At 35.9% G+C, this 21,147-nt stretch overlaps 1 protein-coding gene across 1 annotated transcript in view; it reads left to right on the top strand.

The window, feature by feature from the left end:
* EYS (eyes shut homolog) overlaps positions 1–21,147 on the top strand; it is an 870,368-nt gene that overhangs the window by 715,835 nt on the left and 133,386 nt on the right. Inside the window, exons 38-39 of the mRNA XM_065056200.1 lie at positions 914–1,078; positions 8,301–8,454. Coding sequence (XP_064912272.1) covers positions 914–1,078; positions 8,301–8,454 — 319 coding nt within the window. The remainder of the gene's footprint in view (positions 1–913; positions 1,079–8,300; positions 8,455–21,147) is intronic.

The following is a 21,147-nucleotide window of genomic DNA, read 5'->3' as shown; positions in this document are numbered from 1 at the left end:
GAAACAAAAAATATGACAGTGAATTAAAAGTTTGAAAAAAAAATCATGTACTAGTCACACCTGTGTGTAACCACCAGCTACAAATCCATTGTATAGTTCTAGTTCACTAAATTAAAAATTTCTTTACAAAAATTTTACCTGCACTCAGACTGCTTTTCTTGTTGCTCATTCCTTATTCATATCCCTGGTGATTAATTTGGAGAGTCTTCAAGGAGAGTTGCTTAACTAGGATGCTTAAGGCATCAGGAAGACATTCTGCCTAACCTCAATTAGTTTTGTTCTGTTTTTTCTTGCTTGAGTGGTATTATTATCATAGCTTCAGGGGGAGGAAAAAAAAACACAACATAGTGACAAAGGTAATTAATGCAATAAATGTTGCAAATGTTAAGCCTTCATAGCTAAAAATTTTCTCTTGTGATCATTTATTTTCAAGATAGCAGTAGTGTAGTGGAAGAATGTTTATACTGCCCAATGGCATCCTCATCTTAATTTCAAATTCAGAACATTTGAGTATCCTCAAAATGAAGAAAACCTGTGTTTCTTATCTGCCACTATAAACCAGAAGTACTTCACAGGAATGTCATGGGACAAAACTTCTGCATGGACACTTCTGAAATTATTTGTGAAAATCTTTTGAACTTTATTTCATCTTCTAGCAGTAGTCCCTCCTATAATGATCTTTTCACTTCTGGTAATATGCAGCTGCTAGAACATTTTCATTTTCTGCATATTTAACTTGAATGTTTGAAATTAAATATTTTTATATGCATGCTCTGCAAATAATATAGTTGATTATACCATTGACATGTATTCAGAAGAACAAATATTTTAAAATGTTTTGCTGATTATATTGTATTGTATTACTTTATTTTTTAATAAATTAATAAAATTAGCTTTTGGTTATTCATTTCAGACACAGCACTATTTTTTCCATCCTTCACTGGAAATTCTTATTTGGAACTACCTTTTCTGACATCTGTATCTGAGACCAGGACTGCATCTGGGCAGGAAACAAGCAATCTGATGACTCTGTACTTGACAGTGAAAACAACTGCTCTAAATGGGACAATTCTTTACAGTGAGTACCAATGATACTTGAAGTTAAGTATCAGTTCTAGCTCCTTCAGGTCCCTATTAACTTCAGTGTACATCAGCTGGCATTTTCTATTCAGCAGCAAAATGAGTCATTAAAATGCAGTAGAAGCCTTTTGGTATTCTAATGCATGATGCATTATGAAATTTGAACCATCACTTTTTGTGTTCCTCTGGAAAGTTCTTTAATTTATGACTCATTGAGCAAAACATAAGTTACAACTGAAAATGCTGCTTCCTGAAAAGAAAGAACACAGGAAGTGTATGACACTAGTGATAAGTGTTACAGCTCTAAAATAAAAATGTTGAAGAAGTTTTGATCAATTTATTACAGAAAAGCAGCTTCTCCATAGTTGGTTTGAGACTCACTTTTTATTATAAATATGATCTTGGTTCCAAAGATTTTTTTGACTTGCACAAGTATCTTAAGTTCTGCAAATTTGCCATATTTCAGAGTATTTACTGTGATTTCACACTTCAGAGGATTCCTTTGTGGTCCCCAGAGAGTATATGTGCAAACTTGGATGTATGCATATTAATATTACAAAAGAATGTTTCTTCTTGCCTGCATATTTCATTCCTCAGTATATGGCATGAACTTCTGAGACAGTCTGCTTTTCACTAGTCAGCAAGAAAAACAGGCTTCTCTGCCAGTTGAATATTTCATTATATATATTTAGCTCATAATTTCTATCAAATGGAAAATGAAGGAATTGAGGTGGTTTCTTCTTGAGCTCATTAAGAGCTAGAAAAGTATGTTTGTGCAATCTGTGTGGTAGATTTACTCCAAAAAGACAGGAGCATTCTCTGTTCACTGCCACTTCCTAGAGTCTGCACCAAGAAATAGTGTTGGTTTAATACAAATTATTTCCATCAATTTTTGTTATTTTTATATTAATCTGAAAGTATTATGAGTTCACCTGCACTACATAACTATTTATGTCAGTGTTTAAAAAAGTATAAACTTCATGACGTTGTTTAATTATGTCTTTTATTATTACCTGTATGACATATTCTTTAGATGTAAAACACCGTAGCACCAAATTGAACATTTATGTTAACTTCTTATCAAAATGCTATGTTGAATACTTCCATGTTATATCTGGACTGTTGGCTGCAGCTGCCTAAGCTACATGGCTGCAAGATTTGCTAAGAATCATGGATAAGTGGTGGTGTGGCAGTTCTTCATGTTGAAGTGTTTTATACTTAGTTATTTCAAGAGGAGTTATATGTCCTTCAAGAGAAGTTCACTGGAAGTACTTTAAATGCCCAATATATTCAATGATTTTTCTTTGCTTCCTCACTGCAAAGCAGTTAGCTTCCAGCCAAAGTTAAAATCCAACATGGGAGTTTCTCTGCCATTCTCAGGAGGAAGTGATGTTTTCTGAAAATTTGGAAAAGCAGACTGTACTCTTACAACCAGAGCTAAATTTGTTTCTATCACTGCTGATTGGAAAAGATCTTATCATAGAATCATACAAATATTTTGATAGGAAAAGACCCTCAAGATCACAGAGTCCATCCGTTAATGTAACACTGTCACTAAACGGTGATCTGAAAGTAGCAAATTTACAAAGCTTGGGAGATACGGGGTGGGAGTAGCTTTGAAACAGAATTTGCAATGCTGGATGCTGTTGGCCTAGTTTACAACTCAACCATGTTTGATCTTCACCTGGTTTAATTTGTAGTGTGATATACATCCAGGTATATAACAACCATGGAGTTAAATCACAGAAAATTAAAAAAAAAAAAAAGAGTCATTTTCAACTTATAAAATAATTAAACCATTCAAAACTTATGCATAAATAAATTGTAAATGCTTAAATCTCACTATCATAGGGTAATTATCGCTTCAATTTTTACCTAAATTAATTTCATCCCAATTGCATAGAATTATTACTCCTCAATTTTATCTTGAATGTATATTTGTCTTATATCTGAATTCTCATACTTTCCCTGCACGAAAGTTAGTTTCTCTTAGTTAGAGACCCTAGTTCTTGGCACATGCAGAGATTAATTTTTCCTTAAGTTTTCATGAGTTCTAGTACCTCTTTCTTGTTTTGACAGAATATGTGTGTGCCTTAAAAGACTTCTTTGAGGGTTTCCATTTTCTGAGGTCAGAGTACCTCACTTTCCATTTCCCACTGACATACCTTCTTGACTTCCATAGAAATACTAAGAAATATTTGAATTCCAGTTTTGCTTTCCAGATTCTTGCAACAAAAAATTAAAAATTATTGGCTGGAATTTCAGACAGTTGAAACATTTTCTGATTTTGATTACCTGACTTGAATTATTGGTCTTATATAAAGTATTCCGTTTTCTAGATAGTGTATTTATCCTGCATCCAACCTAATAGCTATTCAGCTCTCCTGTCATGCATTCTGTGGAAAACTCTTAATACAGTATTTCTGAGGTGTTTACAGCAGTTTTATTACAGCAGTAATTGAGCACTTCACCTTCTTAAAAACATTTATCTTTGCACTTTCTGGAAAGATAGTGTGGTGTTAGTGGAGAACCATGCATTTATTTGCTTTCCAGTTATCCATGTCTGAGACCTTCATGGACTGTGTCACAGCTCTCTCCTTGTCCCTTCATGCACCCAGAGAGAGGGAAAAAGGGAGGGTCAGGATGCAGTGGTATGAGTTTAGTTCTTACCCTGACACTGAGCTGGGACATCTCCAGGAACTTGGGATCATTTTTACCTGATTACTAGCACTCATTTTACTCACTTTTTCTTGTTGGTTCCCAGTAACATGTGGTACTTGCAGTCCCATTCCCCTTGTTACCCCTAAAACAGAATTTTACCTGACTTCTAAGTTTTCCCTCTTTTAGTGACCAATAGTTTTTCTTCTGGTTAGGTTTCTGCTAAGATTAAAAAAAAAAAAAAAAAAAATCTCTTCCTGGCTGTTGAACACAGACTCAAAAAGTAGTGAAAGACTGCATATTTTGTAGAACTCTGATACTTTATTTAACATTAATTATAGCTTTGCTTTACATCTTTACTTAGTCCTCCTCAGGATCTGGTCCACTTTCTATAGCACCAGTTTCTTTTCCTTATTTTCGCTCTTTGGTTCTGTGTCTCTTTGGTAATTAAATTCCTTTTCAAATAATACTAATGTTTGCTATGATTGTCCATATCAATATCCTTATTTAGTTTTACATGAGTGTAAAATGCAATATTTAATACATTTGTGAAATAAATATCTCTTCAGTGTCTTGTGAATGAATACTACGTGCATATACTGATTATCCAGAATTTTGTAATTTATCATTTCATTTCTCTGTGCATGCATAAGCTCTTCTGTAGTTCTGTCAGATGAACATTATATCTTTCATGAGTTCATAGGCTCCCTTTGTTCTTCCTTCATCCCTGTGTTTTGCCCCTTCTGTCTTTTGTTTTCCTTTCTAACAACTTCAAAAGAGAAACTGCTGTTGTCAGCTGTGCTCCTTTTCATAGTAGTACAACTCCTGCTCCTGCTGCTGCTTTTTTGAAGCTGTGCTACCATCAAACACCTGAGAAATGAACTGTCAGCAGAAAGCTGTCTTGAGGCAAGTGCACTCACTAGGTACAAGAACTACAGAATTATAAAAAAGAGCTAACATTCCTGAGATTTTTGTATTCTGTTAATATACTGATGGTAGCACTAGGTCCATATTTAAGGTTGCAATAAGTTTCACACACTCATAAAGCAAAAATTCTCTTGTCATTGTCAAAAGAATTTTTCAAAATATGAAGAAAATCACAGTGATCTGCTTGTTGCAGGTGTATTTTACTAGAAAATAATTACACATTTTGTAGTTGGTTTTCTTTGTTTTTTAAATTAGTCCACTTTCAAGTCATTCATTTTACAAGCACACCTGATTTTACCAGGTTGTGATGAGGTTACATCTGTTTCTCTGGCAGATAATCAGTAAACATTTAATTACAGTGAGAATTCTCAGAGAATAATCTTTTGATGTACAAATGGATTTGAATTAGAATTATTTGAAGGCCTAGAATATTTAAGTCGGAATCTTAAGGGAAGATGTATAAGGATTAAAACTTGTATCTATCTTTACTTAATACACCAGCCAGTGAGGATCAAAAAAGGAGTTGTGAACCTTCTCCACTTGTTCATATTCATGTGTCTTAAGATAAAGAGAAGTGAACACTTAAAAGTACTCATGTGTTATTGTAATAGGTTTAGCAGTTAATGCAAGTACACACACACACACACATATATATATATATAAATATATATTTAAGAAAAATAAAATCTGTGTATACAGAAAACAAGCCTACTTACAGGAAAACTGATAGGCAGAATACGAGAATCATTAACTGTGCTGGATGTGTCACTTTGCTAAATCTTGCCATAATGTTGTTGAAATGCATTTTCCTATTTAATGCTTTTATAAGCAAGGGTTTTAACCCTTTAAATGGTTGGTTGAGAGTAACAGATACTAAGGACTAAGTGTTGTTTGCAGAGCGTACTGAAAATAGGTTGTTAAAAACATGAGGAAAGAAACAGGATGTGATTTATAGAAAATTACTAGATGTGTTTGAGGCAAAGAATCAATCCAAGAAGCACTGGTTTGCGCATCATTTTGAACAGATTGTAAACCATCTCTGTTTTAACAGAATCATAGAATAGTTTTAGTTGGAAGGGATCTGTAAAGCTCATCTAGTCTACATCCCTTGCAATAAGCAGGGACATCTTCATCTAGATCAGGTTGCTCAGAGCCCCATCTAGCCTGACCTTAATACAAAGGCAAATGTACTTACCTTCTTAATGATGTTTCCCCTAATTATTTCAGTATTTATTATATTTAAGAAGGATACAAATGTTAACAGTTGATGGACTAAAAATGTCTGGACTTTTTTTGGTTACCTTCCCTTTAAATTATTGGCAGAATGTGAGGAGACTTTTCTTTAAATATGTAATGAGAGGAAAGTTTGAAAATATACACATTTATTACATTTGTGCCAATAAAGATTAGCCATCATTTGAGAAATATTTCTTCGTTGAGTACAGTATGCATTCTTAGAATGTTTTATTCTATTCCTTATTGATTTTACTTTTTTGCATTATTTAATTTCATCAACATGTCAAAACAAATTGTGGTATTTAGCCACAAAGCAAAATAAATTACAAACAGTCATAAAAAACTGATACAGTTATAAAGTTTTACTTTGTCATTTTCACTTTTAACAGAGTCAGCATAATGCTGTTCACAATCCCTTCAAGGACAGATTGTTTAACTTCTACTATATATGGAAGTCTATAGCTTCTGACAATTGGATTTCAGATATCACAGCCCAAGTTTATAGCATTCCTTAAGGACACTAGCTCCTGTTTCATAAGTTGTGCACTTGAATTATTCTCCTGTGCTCTCAGAAGCTCTGTTCCCCAGATCTACCCATATTCCACTTACACTCCTGAAACTAAAGATGGGCTTATTCAGTCATAGTCTATTTGTGTGTTGTTTCAGCTGGCGTTCTCCAGGAGAGCAATGCACAGTATCCTTCCTCTGTGTTCACATATATTTTTGCCTAATACATCTTCTTCCCATATCTCAACTGGAATTTAAAACACTAGATAGCTATTTGAGCCTAGTGGCCACTTGCCTGCCATCACACTGTCATGTAGCCTTCAGGTCTTCAGTTTCCTGTGAAAGAATGATTGCTGAGATCTCATTTCTTTGACCTGATCTCCTCACACAACCTCTGCTAAGGTCAAGGTAAATGACTTCCAATATCCAACAACATTTTTACTCATATGGTTCCTGACCTCTGTCTGTTCCCAGAACCAATGTAACCCTCCCACCACCCACCCACCAATATAACCCTCCTCTACTATCCCAGACCAGTTGCCAAGCCCAGCTTGGCACTCTTTGAAGTGATGCCTGAAGTTTCTTGATAGCCCGTGCATTAATGTAACTGACAAGTTTGGTTTCTTGCCATTGTTTCTGTTGCTCTTTGTCACCTGTGTGTTTTGCTTATTGCCTTCCCCTTTTCCCTATCATTTTTACAGGGTCCTAGATCAGATAATCTTACTGAAATAAGCATTCACACACTCTGCATGACCATACCAGTTAGTGTAACCCACTGGGTTTGGTTCTTGTTACTATCTTCGTTCATTGGTCAGGTTTGTGCTTCAGCACATTTTGGTTTCCCTGTTTTCCTTGTCATCCCGTTTGACAAGGTTGTTGATCAGATAGCCATGAGGAAGCAAATATTCTCTCCTCCCACATATCCTCATAAAAAGTTTATTTGTATGGTATATGTGTTGTGCGTTTTTTCTCAACTCAGCTACAGACAATGGATAGGAGATGTGCTCCAGGCAGGCTGGAGAATTGGACAGAGAGATAATTCTGGAACTCAAGGTTACAGGTTTCCTAAATATTATGATTCTGGAAGTTAAGAACATAGTAATCTTATGTTCAAATACTGCTGAACAAATATATGCAGTAAATTCAATTTCATGACCTAGCTATTGAGTCTTTTTTACTTAAAAATAATAAAATATATTGCAAAAAAACAGGCTAACATTTTAACAGTTTATCTTAAAGGCAATAAAAATCCTAAACAGGAACTGTGGCTTACCTTCTATGAGAAGCAAAGACAGTTAAATTCAGAGGGCAAATTATAATAATTTAAAAATGTCCATGAAAAGGTGTCTGTTCTTTTTTAGTAGATGAGCCATATGCCATTCATCATTTAAACAGAAAGATTTTATAGTCATGTTTACATTACGCTACTTAGTGGAAGTGAAAAGAAAATTTTTATTCTTAGTTTGGACTGCAATACGTCTGATGCTTTGTAGATAGCAATTATTCTTCTCATCAGGGCTGAAATGTATCATTACCCTCACCACCCTCACTGTAAAAAAATTTCTTCCTCATGTCTAGCCTGAATCTCCTCTCTTCTAGTTTAAAACTATTCATCTTGACTTAATGCAAAGATCTCCGTAGGTTTTATGAAACTACAGTTTTAGAAAAGTAAATTTTGTCTTCTGCTTATCTTCTTTTACTTTGACCTGTTATCAGCTGTTGATAGTGTCATTTTATTCTCACAGTCACTCAAGCAGGGTCCTGTATATGGACAGAAGACTCCCCAGTGTCACATAGGCATTATGACTATTGATGGCATTCCAGTAGTGTGGAATAGTTTTGGAAGGTCCTACACTTTCAGAAGTGTGACTCTCTCCCATTTTTTTTCAAAGCTAGTGAAAAGAATTTTGGAGAACAGTTTCTTCACTTGTATCTTGTGGAGGGAAGACCAACAGTTCGATTCAGCTGTGGAAACTCTCAGAACATTCTAACTGTTTCTGTCAACGAATCCATTAGCAAGGGTATACTCATCCCTATCACAATAAGGTAAGAACTTACCACTGTCATATGCTCAAGTTTGAGTCATGTATATTGACCAATAAAGTGCAACCTCATTTTTTGGACAATAAAAAGCTTTTTCGACAAGATAGTGTCATTGACTGAAAATAAATTTTAGCTCACACTGGTTAGTTCAGTCCTTTGGAGAATTTATGAATTGTTCAAACTTCAGGTATTTTTACAGATAAACATGGAAGCAGTTTGAGAATTGCAACCATTTAAACCTAACATTGGAGGTTACAAATGGGTAGCTCATAATTTATGCTTATTAATTTACACACTGGATAAACTAGATTTGTCATTAAAATTATAGTGCTAAATGTAGGACTAATTTATTGCTTAATTTTAAGATGAGAAATTAAAAATGGGCATACTAACATCTTGCAATGCAGTAAGCTGTCATATCTACATATGCAACTGTACTGTCAGCAGTATACAATGGTGGCTGATCAGTGCTATGATTTTTTTTCATGTAGTACACACAATAATTCACAGAATAGTTAACTTATAATTTTGGAAAATGTATTGATATCATGCCTTGGTAATGGATTAACTCTTTTCCACTCCCAGAATTTCATATTTGCAAGTTAGGAAAAAGGTAAGAATGAAATATAGATGTTGTGTTAAATTTCTATTAGTAACATTAAAATAGCAGTGAAGTATTTAATGTTTACTTTAATAATATTTTAGGAATAATTCTGACACCCTTATAAAATTTCAAGTTACTGTGATTAATATTTTATTTTATTTTTTTTGCATGGTTAAATAATGAGAGCTAATTCCTGCACCTGAACTGTCAGCATTTGTGATGTGAGGGAACTTATTGCACAAGCTATTAAATAAAAGGTAGTTTAAGCTACGACCGTTTTTGTTGTTAGAGAATGGAAGATGAAGGAGACTGCAAAAGTTTGCCTGACACAGGCATGTAAGGGTTCTCAAAATACCTTCTTACTACCAGAAAAGGCATATAAAAGCATCATCTGAAGATTTTTGTATTTGTCTTCTGAACTGTTTCTGTATGCTGTAAATGTTGAGAAATTCTAAAATGCTGCTCATACCGGGAGGCTTGAGGGGTTCAATATGTAGAGTAGATTGGTATGGGGAGAAGACACTGTGTAAGCATTTTTGTTTAGATTTTATGCTCACCCCATAGGCTTCACCATATTTTTTTGAAAACAAAGTCATTGGAATATAAATATAAAACCTCTCTTCAATATATAGAAGGTTAAATAATCTACCATTTAAGAAACTGTTTCATTTGCATCTTATATTCTCAGCCACAGGTCTGTACATTATTACTCTTGCACTCCATTTTAAAAAGTTTTTTTCCCCCTTTATTCTATATGAGTATTAATACCTTGTACTGATGAAGCAAAGTCATACACATTCAAAGATAACTATTTGTTTTCTAGCAGTATATTAATGTTTTAGCATTTTTGTACAAATTGTAAAAGTATATAAAAGGTACAAATAAAATTCTGTCCCTTCCTCTCCATATGAGCCAGCAGATGACTTTTTTTTTCTCTTAGAAGGTGTGATAGAAGTATAGAGCACAATACTAATAAACAATTATAAATATGTTTTTTAATGTCAGAGGCTACTCTTGTGTGAGATATTGATCAGGTAATCGTCTCCACTTTATTAGCTGTCATAGCATTGTCTCTGCTTCATAAGATTAAGACATTAGAATGCAGTACAGATTTCAAAGTCTGATTACATCTTAACAAGTACAGCTAAATGGCGTTGTCAAGACTGATTCTAGTTATAGAGTTCAAGTTCATACTGAAAAATTAATTTATTTTCCTCCTTTTTACCTTAAAATTAACACCTGTGTATTTATGGCTTCATTCTCCATGTTTTTACACTAAAAAGTAATGTCAGTTCAATTTACACATTACCTTTGTTTACTGGAATTTATGCTGCTATCTTCAAAACGGGAGCATACTAAATAACTTGCAAGGTGTATTGTAGGCTGCAACTGGTGGGGATTTACATGCATCTGAGTTTATGGGCTTGGCCTTCAAAATGACTACTGATTATTCTTGTGAGTCCTTGTAAAATGTAGAGAGAGCAGTATATCCTTCACCAAGCAGCAATAAAATCGTAATCCTTCAGCAATCATCCTTAACCTCTGCCAAAGAAAAAAGCAAACTTGACAAGGCGTTTGTGGCCCCCCAAGATCTTGTACCATAGGCTGTAAAATATTAATCCGTGACAAAACTGTTGATTTGTGTTCTCGTAGAGGCTTTTGAAGACAGATAACTCTATCTGTATGTTTTACCTGCAAAATTAATGAGGTTTTTCTCTCTGTAATGTAGGAAGAGAGATGAAGACTGAAGTAAATAACTGTTTTTGTTACTGTTTGAGAACACTGAAACTGGGAGACAATATTTCTGTTAAGTTTGACTTTGAATAAGGCTATAAGATCATATTTGTCAGATATTCCAGTTCTGGATGTAACTATGGCTCCAGTAGATAAAAAGTTTAATTTAATACAACCAATAATATCTGTAGAAGCAGATACTAATCTTCTCAAACTTTTTCTTTCTAAATCTGCCATATACAGGAAGCAAATATATCCCCATAGTTTCTACCGTCTATATGATTAGTGTCCTTAGATACAGCTATTTCTTTCAAACCTCATGAAGATTAGATGAGTTTTAAATGTTCAGTCATTGTCTCTACCGCCCTAGTGAAACAACAGCTTCATAGGAAAAAAAAAAAAAAAATAATTCTGATGGCTTACTTTTTTACCTTGCCTAAAGAAACCTGTTTCAGTCCACTTTTATTCTTTGTTTCCATTTCTGTTTATTTTAGAATGATGCGATTGCTAGTTTTGAAAATGTGTATTTGTTTGGGTTTACTTTTTTTGTGATTTCATAATTGAGATTGTATTGATCTTTTCAGTTAAAGCTGTGAGCACATACTTGAGATGTAGTTTAGATTGCTTTTATGGATTTGTTCCATAAAACTTTTCATTCTGTGTGTGGGTTCTGAAATACATTTGCCTGATGCAAAATCAGCTATATGTTATTTGTGGTTAAAGTGATGTGACTGTCACTGAGGCCAGATGACCTTTCTTCACTTCATTGGCTGAAAGAAAGTAACAAGCTGAGATGATAATTTCACCAGGATTTTGATATTTCTAGGTAGTGAGATGGATTTTATTTTTTAGAGCAGGAATACTGATTTTTTTTTTTTTTTTTTTTTTTTTTTAGGTGTCTTTATACTTTCTTCTCTAAATGATAATTTTTTCAATTACATTTCCTTAAGAAGTTTAGATTGTCCATTCTAAACGGTGATGGGAGACACCAGATTCTTTTCTGTTTGGAAGATCCTTGACAACCATTAATTAAAATCTTGCCTGTATAGGATAGTGTCACTCCTTTGCATCTCATTTACCTGCACAATTGCCAGAATTTTGCTGCAGAATTTAATGAATGTACTACTCATCCCCACACAGCTTTATCATTTTATTGTGCACATTAATATTTCATGTATCTTCTAAGTGAATGTATTGAATGTAATGGTTTCCAGTTTTCTGTCACACTTTAATTAGTGGTATGGATTTAAGTGCTTACTTGTGGCTGAGAAGAGAACATGTAGCTGTCCATAAAAGCATTTATTTGTTAAATAAATTATTCTGTTAATGTTGTTTTGCCAGCTCTAGCCTAGACCATGCAGTTGTACAGAAGCTGCTGAAGTTTGTTATTTCATCTTCGTGCTTAAAAAGCAGATAACTCATTCTCAACTGTGAAAGTCCTAAACATGTTTTTGTACATCCACTTGGAGACTTTGGCAAGATGTTATGCACTGGCTGCATGTCCATGTTTTTACCTACACTTTCACTTCCTCCATTTCCACAGAAGAGGCAGTTGTTTGAACTGATCTTACAAAGGTTTTTTTGCATGTGCATTCTGCAAATGTGTTTTTAAAAAGAATATGTAAATCACCATCCGTGCAATCTGTTGACTCATTTTGAGTCATGGGGTTGTCATCATTCCAGAGATACGTATATTTTCACATTAGTGCATACTTTTAAGTCAGCATTTTATTAGTATTTACAGATGCTGGGTGTTCTGCATAATGTGCAAGTATTACTGAAAACCACATTAAATCAGTAAAACAAATAATTGATAATTCTGATGTTTTGCTATTGTTTCCAGCATTACCAAATTACCTAGGAATACAAGAATTTTTTGATTGACAAATTGGAACAACTGAGCAGCTGTTTGTAAATGTTAGTGGCTTTGTATCTGAGCAGGTATATAGTGTAGCCTATATTTGTGATGTGTGGAAAACATTTTGCTGTCTTCAAATACTCCTAAGCTTCCAACTTAATCAATTATGTGATGAAAGCAAAATGGAAAGGTGTTTTGATAGATAACTTTAGCCAAATTGATGCAATATTGCCATCATCATCCCTCAGTCTGGGAGAGATTTAAGAATTGTTATTCTATCCTATGAATTTATAAGCTGTTAAAGAAAACACATTTAGACGTGGCTTTGAAATGGAATATCTTACATACTGTATATTTATTTTTGAATTTTAAGTCAGCACATGTATTAGTCATACTCATATGGATGTTGTGTTGTATAAAACTGGAAATGCTGTAGGACACTGAGTAGACTTAATAAATTTTGAATTATAGTTGGTTTCACTTTTAGAAGAACTGTATATACAACTATACACATTTATATTTACTGCATTTTCTATAGAAATCACAAATCATGATAACTCAGCATAAGTCTTAATGGGATGAAATCTAAAAATGGCTTTCATAGAAGTTATTTTCCCCTGAAATTATCTGCAGTTGATTACAACTTAGCAGGCCTTGTAAAAATAGTAATGGACTCAGTTCAGTTTGTAATGTATATTTATTTCATAAAATCATCACCACATTTGCCACTATGAGGCAGGAAGGTTTGTACAATGTATGCCTGTTTAACATTTGTTCTCTGAAAACCTTAATCTCAGGTCCATCAATCCAGCTGTTACAGTTTTACATACATAAATCACTACATCTGTTATTTAGTCTAAAAAACAGTCCCATAATAAATGCATTACATCAAACTAATGCATATAAATTCTTGTATATGCAATTAAAATTGACCACTTGATGGAGCATTAAAGGCAACCAGTTAAATTATTGTGTGTGGCCTGCTAGCTGAAATGACTCAAATAAGAGAATGGATTCTCATGAAGAGCATAGAAAATATTAGTTTTTAGTTTCATTTCTATTTCAGATTTTGTGAACAGAACATTAATTTAGAAACATATGTCACTTTCTGAAACAATTTTCTTTGCTTTCATTCAGCCACAGTATTCAGTTTTTCATCAGTAATCTGTCAAAGCCAACAAACCAACTGCTGTGGCAATTCAAGCTCATTAGCTACTGACTTGAAGAGCAGATGTTTGAATTCCTATACCCTTCATGCTCTGGCTTAGACTAGGTCATCTTAAATTAACTGACCTTACAGGAATATCTCAAGAATGCAGAAACACAGAATCACATCATTGTTTAGGTTGGAATGAACTTCTTGAGGTCATCCTGTCCAAGACTTATTCTCAATAAGGGTCACATAGAGCACGTAGGACCATGTTCAGTCAGGGTTAGAATATCTGAAAGAGTCTCCAGTGCCTTACTCATCTTTGTGGCCTTTTGCTAAAGTCCCTCCTGTAAATCCATAACTGTCTTGTACTGAGGAGGCCAAAACTGGATACAACATGCCAGATGTGGTCTCACTGGTGCAGAAGAGAGGGGGAAAATTACCTTCTTGGACACAAAGGACAATCTTGCCAGTAAAGACTGAGGTAAAGAAGGCACTGAGTATCTTAGCCTTTTCCAGTCCTTTGTCAGCAGATTGACTTCCCTGTTCAGCAGTGAGCTCACATTTACCGGTCTCCCTTTTGCTGCTGATATTCTTGTAGAATTCTTTCTTGTTGCTCTGCATGTCATTTGCCATAGCTAAGTACAGGTCAGCCTCAGTTTTCCTAACCCTATCCCTATAAGATCAGACAGCAACTCTATACTCTTCCTGAATCACCTGCCCATATTTTCATGCCTTGTGCACTTCCGTTTTATGTCTGAGTTCAATTAGAAGCTCCTTGTTCACCCATGCAGGCCTCCTGCTGCATTTGCTTCGTTTTCTGCTTGTTGGGATGGACCTTTCTTGAGCTTGTAGAAGGTGATACTTGAATATCAACCAGCTCTCCTGGACCACTCTTCTCTTCAGGGCCTGATCCCTGAAGAGAGCAAAGTCTGTTCGCTGACATCCGGTGTTGTGCTCCCACTTTTTGCTTTGCTCCGTCCTCCTAGGATCCTGGTTTCTACCATCTCATGATCACTGCAACTAAGGCTGCTTCTGACTTTCACACCTCCAGACAGTTCTTCCTTGTTTGTGAGTATCAGGTCAGGCAGAGCACCTGCACTTATTGGCTCTTTGATCACCTGTGCCATGAGATTGTCAGTGCACTCTAGGAATCTCCCAGATGGCTTAAGTCATGCTTTATTGTCCTTATAGCAGATACCCAGGTGGTTAATAGCTCTGATTCTAGTCTGAAAATTCTGCATCACTGTCTTAACTGGGTCATGACCAGATTGATTGGTTTGTTCCATTATGAAAGAACTGTAGATCCCATTGGATTTGGTGATTTTTGTCCCTTCAACATGGGTAAAGCCAAGTAGAATACACACACTAAATGGTATTTCTACTGTAAATGTTTGCAGACAACTGTCTTATTAGTTTCATGCAGTAAATACTGACTTTAGAATTATCTTCTTTCACCTTCTTTTTTTTAATGCAGTTATCCTCAACATAGATAATTCACTGAGCTTTTCATGGCAAATGTGCTAAGAGGAGGACAGAAGTGCCATGTGCTCTGGCCATATTTTTTTTTTCTTTTCACTTGAACAATGTGATTATTAAAAATGCAGTTATGATGTTATATTGATTTTTATAATTTCTAGCTGGATAGATTTGTTCTCATCTGAAATTGAATTTCCATTATTAACTGATTTTGAATGATTTATTCCAAAGTGGCTCACCATAGTATATAAAGTCGCGATACTTTCATCTTCCCATTCATAATATGTCACTCAACTTTTATCTCAGATAAAAGAGCTAAATCACTATAGCAGTGATATTTGCTGTGTTTTCTTATTTGCAAGCTAGGGAGCTGCAGCAGATGTCATTTGGGTATCTACAAGGATGTGTAGTCCAGAAGCTAAAACAACTGATTGAAAACAATGGACTGAAGGAGTTTAATCAGTTCTGCTGCTAGATGTGAGTTTTCTTTAGTGTCTTTCAAGTTACATTCATATCAATATAAATTTTTAAATGTGAACTGAGTAACATAGTGCAGCTTTGTCACCTGCCTTTCCTGAAGTGGTAGGTATCCTGACCTCTTCTCATAGTTGTGCTGATAAGCACATCATACTTGAAAATAATAATGAAGATTGATATTCTGAGTTTTGTCCACTATTTTTATTGTCTTTTTATCCTAAAATAAGTCAAGCATTTCAGTAATGTCCCTCATATCCTGAATTTCATTGCTGTCAACTATTGATTGTAAAGAAATCTCAAAAATTATTCAATACAGCATATTTTCTCACTAGAATTGAAATGGTAGAGGAATAGGACTAATGAGGGATGCCTATAAACTTTGTCATATCAATATTCACATGTTTGAACAAGATCAGATTTTTTTAATGACCATGTTAATCTCTAATGCATGTTCAGTATTTTATTACTACCCATATGACATATATGTTGGTAATTAGATATGTGAGTAGTTTTTCATGCTATAACCTTAACAAAGCATGGCTAAACTGTTCAATACTTCAGGACATTCAAACACCTTCCTGTTTAGCAACCCCTCTTATCAAAAGTGACATAAATAAAAGCAAGTGTAATTTTCAAAATCAAGAATAACCAGAAAACCTAATTTTCCAGAGAAAGCCCTAGAATTAACCATCACATTAAAGAAACAGTTTCAATGCACTGTTGATCATTGCAATAATTATTTATTACTTTCTTAGTGACTGATGTTGCTAATAACAGTTATTAATTTATGTGATTTTACTGAAGCTCTGTGTCACAATTTACTTGGTGTCCTAAAGGCAATGAGCTGTGGATTCATCAGAATTAAGGTATACATTATAAAACATAATGAATGCACATTTCATTACCTTTTATTTTTAGATTTGCCTTTGTACCAAATGTATTCCAATTTTGAGAGAATCTCTGTATTTCTGAAAGGAAAATATACAACATTAAAGTTCTAATAGTCTGCATAGCCTAATTCCTGTTTTCTGGATATATCTGCTTTGAAAATTATACAATTTGCCTTTCAGCGATGTTACAGCTAAAGCATTTGTAAGTGTTCTTTTTGTTATATCGTGGAAATGCTAAACTACATTTAACCTAAATTTCCAGAATTTTGCTAAGCTCTTTCAAACTCTCCCTTCACGTATTAAAGGAGACACTACTTTAACAGTGTGCACTAATCCTTTCAAGTGTGCCATAGTAGTTTTTTTCTCCTGTGTGCTGCATAAAGCATTATATTCAAAGTAGAACTGATGTGATTGTTTACTCGCTGCACTTTCTGCTCCATGATCTGATGTGATTCACTTTTTCATTTTCCTGGGGCTGAGAGAGATTGTGTGAAACAGGTAGTAAAGATTTCAAAATATTTGGCTATTCCCTCTGTTCCAGGGAAGAAGCAGGATGCAGAGCCCTTCTGATCTGCTTAGAAGGAAGAACAGTTCGTTCATACATTATAGTTGTCACAGAGGCACCCCAAAGTTAATTTAGGTGGACAACAAGTTCCAAATAGACTTTATTCTGGCCAGAAAAGTGCAGCCAATAAACTGACTAGGAACAGGGCTTATACAATTAGTTAGCACTCCAACAACATAAAATACAGATTCAGATATCAGTTGAAGAGATGATTGGGGTACAGCAAAATAAGAATCATGAGGATCCACAGAGTGCATGCACACACTCACAAGAAACAAAACAGAGACCTCTGACTCCAGGGTACCTACAAGAAATAATCACTTGCCTGGCTTAGGCAAGAACTCATGCTTGCCTGGTTAGGCAAGGACTCATTCAAGGATATATCCAATAAATTACCACACACCAAAGCAGGAGGTGAGGCGCTCTCAATCCCAGGAAGTCTCCTTAGATGGCGTCACGGTCTAAGGAGAGGGCTCCAGTTCACAGAGAAGACCACTCCAAAGGGTGCCTTCAGCAGGTACCGTATTTTATAGTCTGGTCAGATCTGGCTGTGGGCATTACAACATGGTCCAGAAGCTTTACAGCTACTCTGGGCTCCTCCTCTGCTAACGACCCTGTCAGTTGACTCAGTGTCCCGTTAAGGACCTGGTCAATTGACTGATGGTCCAACCCCTTCTGCCCCACTAGCAGGTGGAGTCACCCTGCCCTGGGGTAGAGGAGGATGTGACTGTCAACACCTTGGTAGCACCCTAGATGTGTACATGGGGACAGGCACAGAGGGACACAAAAGGTGCTAAAAGAGCCATCATCTGCCCCATCTCGGGGGAATGTGCAGCTGCCACAATAGTACAAATGGATTACAGTACTACCAAAGAGACACTAGGTATTCTACATGAAATGGAGTTATCTGTGATTTGAAGGGAAGAGGAGTCACTGGTTTACAGAGGGAATAACAGACTATTAAAATTCAAGATAATCTGGTATATAAAAAATTTTTTTTCAATATTGTTCAGTATTTTGATTGTTTCTGTATTCATTTATTTATTACTAAAGTATATTGAATTCCATAAAATTCATTAGCTCAATATCTGGTCATCCAGTGCTTCACACAGAGGACTTTTCAGAAAACTGTTTTGTTTCTGTTTGGCCCAGCACATGAAACTACGGCTATAGAGTACGTTGCAAAATAGCTTATGAAGGTGTCATGTTGCCTTCTTCCTAGGAAGTGAGGTGATAGCAAATATTTACACTGTTGAGTATTTGTGAGTTCTGAAGAGCAAAATGAAAAAAAAATCTGTGAAGGCAAAGCAATTTTTTTGAATTCTCTTCCTCAAGCCTGTTGTTGCTTAAGTGGAAGATCAATACAGAAATAAAATTGGTTCAGTGTGCTTATAACAGTTTGTAATTCTCTACAGGTTTGCTTTAGCTGAAAGCAATAGGAAGTGTTATTTGCTCTGTAGATATTGCAAATCAGTAAAAATTAAAAACCAGTAGTCAGCTAGCCTTTACTTGAGTGTCCAAAAAGGAGTAATGGAGGGAAAGGGAAGAAAATGTATCCCCCAGCAAGCCAGTTTGGCTCTCATTGATACACCTCATGAGTACCAGTAACTGTAGAGGAATCAGAGGGCAGGTCTCCACCAGCAACAAAAGAGGCAGTGAGCTTTCTCAGACCAGACTGCTGCAGGGTTAGCTGAATTTTGTCTTCTGTGCTGAGGAGAAGGGAGCAGTTCTCCTTAGTCTGGGTCATCAGCTTCTATCTCAGCAGTAAACTTCCTATGTATTTTTAAAGAGTTTGGTTAATCTTAATTTGTTACTTACCTTGCACAGCTGTGAAGTAGTACTCACCAGAAAGATGTTCAAAAAATTAAATGTTCTGAGGGCAGGTATTTAAAGAGAATAAAAAAATGTGGCATCAAGATCCTGGTGCATGACCTGTATTTGGTACTATGCTCAGTCCAGCTCTGTGGCCCAAAATGATCACAGGGCCTCAGGTGTACTAACTCGGGATTTTCATTTCCTACAGCTCATAGGAAATCCTTTTCTCATGAGGGATGAGAGAAGAAACAGCAATTGTTATTCTGCTATTTATTGTTGTTATTTTATTTCAGTTACTATAACCTTATTTATTTTTTTTAAGTTCTTGAATCCTAAATAAATTTATTGTAGATATTTAATAAATATCTACAGAGAAGAAGGAACAAAAAGGACATCAGGCAGCTGATTGTTTTAAGACTATCCACTTTAGGTCTAGTTTTACATATTGGCAGTAAGAACATCCAGTGCTGCAAATTGAATCACTTGACTGAAGAGAGTATTGAGTAAAATTTACACATACATTTGTTAAGTAGTCCTCCTTAGGTGTTAGGTTAGAGAGAGAGACATAGGAGTTACATCTTCCTGAGAGGCTGAAAGAAATTTATTTTAAAAACACAACCAAGGAAGGAAGGTATTTCTCTCCCTTTGACTGAAGTGCATCAATTTTGTGACAAATTTATATTCTGGAATGCAGTGAATTCAGGCGGGAAAAGATTTTTTTATTCATCTCTCTACCACCTTGACTGCCCTTATTATCCTTTGCTTGTTCTTTGAAGCATACACTGACCTGTTTTTTTATTAGACCGTAAACTGTCCATGAAACTTTCTTCTCTGATTGCTCACCATTGTGTGCCTCTTGCCTTTTGTCCCATTCTCTTTAGCTTTGTTGTCTATTTTCTGTGTAGTTACTGATGCTGCTGCTACATCCGTGATCACCTTCATCCAAAGATGCTTTGTCATTTTGTGACCATTACTTGATCTTGTCCTTGACATGGCTGGAAATACAGAATTAAATTGAAATCGGTTTCACTGAAGGCTGATTGCAGACGGAAATTTAAGCTATGGCAAAATGTAGCAGAGACCGGAGGGCAGACACTTTCCCCAGAAACAGGTTAGATGTGCAGATTAGTGGTAGTATTATATTATGCAGTTCAAAACAAAGATATTTTAAAACAGCTAGGACTAATTTTCAAAGGCATTGCTGTCATACTGGTACTGACAAGGTTGCACAATGAGACACTTAGTTTTCAGCTGGTAAAGTTACATCTACATGTCAATAGCTTAATCTTTTAGCGAAGTTTATAGAAAGAAGGTGTACAGGGTGCAGGTGCCCAGGCTCTGGCAGCATGGGCTGCAGGGAGTCTCTGTGAGGAGAGGCTGGGGCTGTTCCATGCTGGACACAGCCGGTTCCAGTGGCTCCAGCCACCCACTGCAGGGCACAGCTGAGCCCCCCAGGCAAGGTGGTGGTGCCTCTGTTGAAAGCGTTTAAGGAAGGGCAAAACACCCCATGAGCAGAGCAAAGAGTGAGAGGGGGAAAAAGAGAAAATCCTGTGAGCAACAAGGTCAGAGAAGTGAGGAAGAAGGTGCTTCAGACAGCAGAGCATAGATTCCTCCACAGCCCGTAGAGAGACCATACCAGAGCAGACATCCATACTGCAGCCTATGGGCTGCAGCAGCTGTGTGTTTCTTGAAGGAACTGAGTCCCATGGACACCCCACACTGGAACAGGGGAAAAGTGAGAGGAGGAAGGGGCAGCAGAGAGGAGCTGTTATGGACTGTCCACAGCCCCCATTCCCCATCCTCCGCAAACACTGCTTGGGGTTGGAGGATACAGAAGTTGGGAATAAAGCTGAGCCTGGAAGAAAGGGGTTAGGGATAAGGTGTTTTAGGTTTTGTCTTTGTTTCTCACTACCCAAATATACTGGCAATAAATTAAATCAATTTTCCTCACACCAAGCCTTTTTTGCCCATGATGGTGGTTGCTAAGTGATCTCCCTGTCTTCATCTTGTTCCAGGAGCTTTGTCATCTTACTCCTCTGCCTCCACTGTCATGTTGAGGAAGGAGAGTGAGAGAGTGGCTGGGTGGCCATGTGCCAGCTGGCCAAGGTCATCACACCACAGAAG

This window comes from Columba livia, chromosome 3 (genome assembly GCF_036013475.1).
Source record: "Columba livia isolate bColLiv1 breed racing homer chromosome 3, bColLiv1.pat.W.v2, whole genome shotgun sequence".
Taxonomy (NCBI): Eukaryota; Metazoa; Chordata; class Aves; order Columbiformes; family Columbidae; genus Columba; species Columba livia.
The sequence above is the reverse complement of the archived record's forward strand: the minus strand, read 5'-3'. Positions and strand labels throughout refer to the sequence as shown.